We start from the raw sequence: 7206 nt of genomic DNA on the forward strand, positions 1-7206 counted from the left end.
TTAATGATTCATTGATTACTCTACTAACATACCAATCAACCAACCAACCAACCATCAAACCAACCAACCAACCAACCAATGGACCAACCAACCATCAAACCAACCAACCAACCAACCAATCGACCAACCAATCGTCCAACCAACCATCAAACCAACCAACCAACCAATCGACCAACCAACCAATGGACCAACCAACCATCAAACTAACCAACCAACCATCCAACCAACCTATCAACCAACCATCAAACCAACCAATCAACCAACCAGGTTAAACGAATTCACGAATACAAGCGCCAGATGTTAAATATCCTGCACATCATCACGATGTACAACAGACTGAGAGCTGACCCGGCCTATAACTTTACCCCACGTACTGTCATGATTGGCGGGAAGGTAGTACATTTTGTATTGTTGTGTTGTATTGTACAAGAATACAAAATTGTAAAAATATTTTGTATTGTATTGTACAAGAATACAAAAGTATAAAAATATTTTGTATTGTATTGTACAAGAATACAAAATTGTAAAAATATTTTGTTTTGTATTGTTATAATACTCGCTGTCGTAACCGATTTACGATGCGACGGGTTCAAATCTTCGATTGAATAAAATACTCCAAACAGTTATTAGTTATTAAACTTTATTTACAGAAGAAATCAACTAATCGTTTATTTCCAGCAAATTCAAATTAACGCAACAATTAACTTTTAAATTGTTCAAAATCTATCGCTATGACAACGTCAACAAACAAATCAAATATCGCTTTAAATAATTCACCGAATCGCTATTCACGAAATCACAAAATCACGAATTTCACTAATCACGAATATCACTAATCACGGATTTCACTAATCACGGATTTCACTAATCTCGAATATCACTAATCGCTAATCTTCTTGCGACATGCGCTTATATACTCTTCGCAAGCGTCGTTTCTAGATTCTTCCAGATGGTCCGATTCTAGCATACTCTAGAATGCTCCAGTCACTAGAACATTCTAGAATACGCTAGAATCTAGTGCGTTCGGTAGCACGGTTATAACAGTATTGTACAAGAATACAAAATTGTAAAAATATTTTTTACTGTATTATACAAGAATACAAAACTGTAAAAATATTTTGTATTGTATACGAAACTGTAAAAAAAATTTATAAGGAAAAATATAATTGCTATGAGAGAACGCATTCATATTTTGTTAAAATTTGCATAGGTTTGGCATAGATCTGCATATATTTGCATGGGTTTTACATAAATCTGCATGAATTAGACATTTATTTGCATAAATTAGCATAAATTAAATGACCTCAGGCTGCCCCTGGCTACCACAAGGCCAAGTTGATCATCAAACTCTTCAACAATGTTGCCTCTGCCTGTAACGCGGACCCTAACGTTCAAAAAAAGTTGAGGTTGTGATTATGATGGCGATGACGATGATGGTGGTGATGATGGTGGGGACGAGAATGATGATGATGATGGTAGGGACGATGATGATGATGATGGTGGTGGTAGTGATGATGGTGACGATCACTATGATGATGATGATGATGGGGACGATGATAATGATGATGATGGTGAGGGTGGTGATGATGGTGACGATGATGGTGATGGTGCCAATTATAGTTTTGATGATGATGATGAAGATGATGATGGCGATACAACAGAAAACAACAAAACAAGAAGTCCACGCCGGCACAAAAACATCAGCGACACGCCACCACACCACAACAGCCACACCACAACAGCCACCACCACGCCACAAACACAGATGCGTCTTCTTGACCAACTACCAAGTGTCCCTGGCCGAGAAAATCATGCCGGCCGCAGATCTCAGCCAACAGCTCTCCACAGCTGGCACTGAAGCTTCTGGGACAGGCAACATGAAGTTTATGGTTAGTTGAGTATTTTCTCAACCATGTAGACATAAAATTAGTTAGATATTCCCCTGAAATTAGTTCGATATTTCCCTGAAATTAGTTAGATATTTTCCTGAAATTAGTTCGATATTTCCTTGAAATTAGTTAGATATTCTCTTGAAATTAGTTAGATATTCCCCTGAAATTACTTAGATTATTTTCCTGAAATTAGTTAGATATTTCCCTGAAATTACTTAGATATTCCCCTCAAATTAGTTAGAAATTCCCCGTGCAAACAACTAAAACGTTAAATGGTGCCTTAACAATTGAAACCTTTGGTCCAAACGACATTGTCGTTCAAAATAGAATGAAATTAGTTAGAGTTAGATATTCCCCGTGCTGACAACTAAAAAGTTAGATATAATCACAACTATGAAGATATCCGCAAAAAATGAAATTAGTTAGATACCCTCATACTAACTTAGCAGTTAAATGGTTCCTCACCAATTGGAACTTTTCGTCTTAACTGTTTAGACGTTCCCATTAGAATGAAAGTAGTTAGATATATTCCAAACTATGTAGATATCAACTGAAAATGAAATTAGCTAGATATCCCTACCTCCAACTCTACAGTTAAATGGTGCTCTAACAATCGGAACCTTGGACGGTGCCAATGTGGAGATGAGAGAGGCGATGGGTGCAGAAAATTTTTTCCTCTTTGGGATGAATGTTAATCAAGTGGAAGAGTTGAGAGCGAATGGGTGAGTTTGTTTGTGTTTGTTTGTTTGCTTGCTTGTTTGTGTTTTTTTGTTTGTGTTTGTGTGTTTTTTTTGTGTTTGTGTGTTTGTTTGTGTTTGTGTGTTCGTGTGTGTTTGTTTGTGTTTGTTTATTTGTGTCTCTTTGTGTGTTTGTTCGTTTTTTCGTTTGTTTGTTTGTGAGTGTGTGTGTGTGTGTTTGTTTGTTTGTTTGTCACCATCAGTGCCATCATCACCTCCCCTACCTACCAGTTACGACCCGATACGTTACTACCATGCCAACAAGGAGCTTAAAGAGGCCATACGCCAAATCGATTCGGGCTATTTTTCTCCTGGCGATCCTCACCTGTTTAAAGAAATTTCATCCAGTTTGCTGAGTCATGATGAGTATGTGTGTGTGTGTGTGTGTGTGGTGTGTGTGTGTGTGTGTGTGTGTGTGTAGGTGTTAATGTTTTTTTGCTTCCTCCCACCAGATACATGGTGTGTGCTGATTATGAAAGTTACATCAACTGCCAAGAGAAAGTCGGGCAGATCTATAAGGTTGGTTGGTTGGCTGGCTGACTGGCTGGCTGGCTGGCTGGCTGGTTGGTGGGCTGCTAGTTAAATGAATAACTCCAGCCAAATTATTACTTAACACCTTTTAAACTAACGAACTCACAAAGGACCAAGCCACATGGTCTAGAATGGTCATCATGAACATTGCGTCATCAGGTATGATGATGATGATGATGCTGAAGATGATGATGATGATGATGCTGAAGATGATGACGATGACAATGTTAATGAATCCAATACTAATGAAGATATGTGATGTATGGCTACAAGTTTTACTATTTTCGACAATAAAATAATATTTTCAGGAAATTATATCTTTAATAAAATAACATTTTTAACATAATAATATTTCTAATGAATAATATTTTTAATAGAATAATATTTTTAATAGAATAATATTTTTAATAGAATAATATTTTAAAACAGGAAAATTTTCTAGTGACAGAACTGTAACTGATTACTGCAATGATATATGGGGAGTTCAACCTAATTTCGATATGATGAATTTAAGCTAACTTAAGATTTGAAAGAAAATAATCTCTTTTCTCTATAATTGTGTTTTGCCTCTGCTTCTTTGTTGGTCTGTCTGCTAATTTGTTTATTTGTTGGCTTTTATTTAAATATAATTTATGGGAAGTTAATTTTAGAATTCGTATTATTAATATTATTATTATTATTATTTGTATATGATTTTATTATTCAATTATCTTAGAGAGATGTTTTTTTAAATAATTTTTTGGGGTTTAAAAACTCATTTTGAAAAATTGAAAATATAAATTAATTTCAATAATTTGATACGCTGATTTGTTTTATACGGTGTAATAAAATAAAATAAAAATGACTTTTTATTCAGACGAAACCATTTAATTAAAATAAAAAATTCATAACAAAACCATGATTTAGTTAGATTGACTTGAACTGTCCAATTGACCGTTAAATTGATTAGACGTTAATTTAGTTAGCCATTCAGTCAATTTTTCAAATAAACATGAAAAAAATAAGTTTTACTACTACTACATTCTCATATTTGATCCCAAAATCGACAAAACTGCCTGCAAGAAAACATTCACAAGTCGATCAAAAATCATAAAAGCAATTCTTTCTTATCATTTCCAACTATTTCTATCACTATTCTATCATAAAACCGACACAATTACCACAAGAATTCCTCCAAATAGAAGCATCACCACAAAAGAAGCAGGGAGCGAGCTGCATTTGGAAGCGGAGTCTTTAGTGGTAATTTGGCAACAACCCCACGGCTCGTATAGGTTTCCATCAATCTTGCTGTTTTGATCACCCTTGCCTTCATCGTCTTCGTATGAGCCCAACTGGGATGGTGGTGATTGTGATGATTATGATGATGGTGGTGATTGTGATGATTATGATGGGGTGATTGTGATGATTATGGTAGTGGTGATTGTGATGATTATGGTGGTGGTGATTGTGATGATTATGAGATTGTGATGATTATGATTGTGATGATTATGATGGTGGTGATTGTGATGATTATGATGGTGGTGATTGTGATGATTATGATGGTGGTGTTAACGATGAAGATAATGGGGAAAGAAAGTCAGATCTCATCTGAAACTCCTGAAATAAATAAATACATAAATAAATAAATTATAAATAAATTTATAAATAAATACTCATAAATACATTTATGAGTATTTACTCATACTGCTTTGGTTCCAGACTTAGGCTTTTAACCTTTACTTATATAAGGGGAAATAAAGAAGACTCTTTGGGCGTAATTGTAGAATGTGTGAGAGTAGAAACCTAACACAAATAAGCAGAAGAACATTTGGATATCGGTTCAACAGTTGTTTAAACGATGATTGTTAAGTTAGTTTGTGCAATTAATAACTTAGTTACTATAATAATTATCCTGAATATTATATTATTATAATGTTATCATCACCGACCCTTATAGATCTGCCAGAAATACCGAAACTACCAAACAGTCTCATATCTCTATTGTATATGACGCTGGTCGACTTTCCATCTTTAACAAACATATTTCCCATATCGCCTAAATGCCTGTGGTATGTGTGTGTGTGTATGTGTGTGTGTGTGTCTGTTGGCGGGTGTGGATGTATGTGTGCGTGTGTGTGTGTGTGTGTGTGTGTTGGTGTGATTGATTTAAAACAAGTTTCAAAACCGGCTAGATGCGCTTCTACCTACTTTTCCTTCAACGAAGACATATTGGAACCATGAAATTTGGCCTTGTGGGGGTTATAATGGCCCCCGATGTTTTGGCACCCCTTAGAAATGTCCCCATTCTCGTGCACGGCAATCCCTATCTTGTTACCCTGAAGATAATTTGGAAAACCGTCGACATCAAGTGTAAACTTCAGACCACCATCTTTATTCACGAGCTATTTTTTGGTAGATTTAGTCAACATTTTTTGGTAGATTTAGTCAACATTTTTTGGTAGATTTAGTCAACATTTTGTGTTGTGTTTCATTGCTAAATATTATTCTTTACATTATACATAAGATGTTAGTTTCTCCGTAATAAGAAATAAATTAACACATATTGGAAGCACCTAGGCTCGAATGTAGAGAGATTCCTGATTACCACAGAATAAATAATATAAACTCTTTTATTATCAATAAATCAATAGGTGAAATGAGATAAAAATAGGCTTTCATTGTACAGTATAATGAACCCAAAATGCCCAGTGCTCGAGGTAGTTTATTTTAAAATGTTTATGCAGTTTTCCTTTCGCAATAAATGGCATACGACGATTTAATAACTAAGTCAATTATTTTATCTTAATTTTATTTTATAATAATAATAAATAATAATAAATAATAAATAACAATAAATATTAATAATGATGTACCTCGTCGGTAATCCGGATAGTACCGTTGAGATACAAACCGTAATATTCGCTTGGTTTGAGAATGCAGACCATCTCCGATGAATAAATGTATCCCAGATGTATTAGGAAAATCAGAGAAAGATTCGGTATTGTGGTGAATGACGTCATTAAAAACGAGAAGTTTTTAGAAGTTAATTGTAGTTATAATTAAATAAGGATTGAGACGACTTAAACCTTAATAGGATAATATACTAGATTGACCTTTAACCTCTAACTATACTACTGAAATATTGATTAGTAATTTCGACACTTATTAAAAGTATCGTGAAGAGAAGTTATCAATTATACCTAAGTAATTATAAGCAACTGTTTAATTAAATTGCTATTATTTCTAGTAGACATTTATATAAGTTATATTTCTATATGATTGGTAGTATTATTTCAGTATTTATATAATATTTATATACTATAACAACTTATTTACATATGATTCAATTGCTATATATATATATATATATATATATATATATATATATATATATATATATATATATATATATATGCCCTATGTGATTTTAAGTCGTATGTGATTTTATACTAAAATACGTGGTTAAATTTACTTATATACAATTAATTATTTTTTAACGATTTACATTTAATTATTTTTTAACGATTTTCTTATTAATTGAGAATAAATTAGTTTGTAATCTGCGAATTACTTCGAATCATTGTATTTCTGTTTATAAATTAAGAATGGAAAATGTACAAGGCATCCAAATTTTCTTCAAAAATAAATAAAAATACTACTTTGTTTTTGTTTATTGTATGACGCAACGACTTGTTTGTCAAAAAGTTTCACTTGTATTGCACTTGATAAATTTGCGATTACGTGAAACATCCAACGTATCTAGCACTCATATACGCACCACACACATACATACATACATACATATATACGTACACGAATGAATGAATGAATGAACGAATGAATGAAAGAACGAACGAATACAAGAATGAATGAATAAACGGCGAGATGGCTCATAAGTGACTAAGGTCGTCCGGTGCTGTTAAGACCTTTTATCTTAAGGTCATGAGAAACATAAATGAGAAAACATATATTGTATGTAAAAACACAACAGTGTTTAAAACATTCCCTTCACAAGAAGTGAGAACAAGAAGTGAACTTTACCAAGTGAGCTTGCAATAGTACAGGCA

At 33.5% G+C, this 7206-nt stretch overlaps 2 protein-coding genes across 2 annotated transcripts in view; one reads left to right on the top strand and one right to left on the bottom strand.

Moving 5' to 3' along the window:
* Positions 1-4004, top strand: part of HELRODRAFT_187371 (hypothetical protein) — a gene marked incomplete at its 5' end in the record, with an annotated part of 11826 nt that extends 7822 nt beyond the window's left edge. Inside the window, 8 exons of the mRNA XM_009027711.1 lie at positions 268-393; positions 1309-1406; positions 1766-1889; positions 2487-2614; positions 2861-2995; positions 3082-3148; positions 3271-3319; positions 3590-4004. Coding sequence (XP_009025959.1) covers positions 268-393; positions 1309-1406; positions 1766-1889; positions 2487-2614; positions 2861-2995; positions 3082-3148; positions 3271-3319; positions 3590-3678 — 816 coding nt within the window. The 3' untranslated portion in view covers positions 3679-4004. The remainder of the gene's footprint in view (positions 1-267; positions 394-1308; positions 1407-1765; positions 1890-2486; positions 2615-2860; positions 2996-3081; positions 3149-3270; positions 3320-3589) is intronic.
* A 295-nt stretch (positions 4005-4299) lies between these two features.
* On the bottom strand, positions 4300-6084 carry HELRODRAFT_178838 (hypothetical protein; the record flags this gene model as incomplete). The annotated part of the gene is made up of 4 exons (XM_009027712.1): positions 4300-4491; positions 5089-5203; positions 5348-5541; positions 6013-6084. The coding sequence occupies 4 exons, from the start codon at positions 6082-6084 to the stop codon at positions 4300-4302; spliced, it is 573 nt and encodes a 190-aa protein (XP_009025960.1).
* Between the last annotated feature and the right edge of the window lie 1122 nt (positions 6085-7206).

Source organism: Helobdella robusta, assembly GCF_000326865.2.
Source record: "Helobdella robusta unplaced genomic scaffold HELROscaffold_50, whole genome shotgun sequence".
In the NCBI taxonomy this organism is placed as follows: Eukaryota; Metazoa; Annelida; class Clitellata; order Rhynchobdellida; family Glossiphoniidae; genus Helobdella; species Helobdella robusta.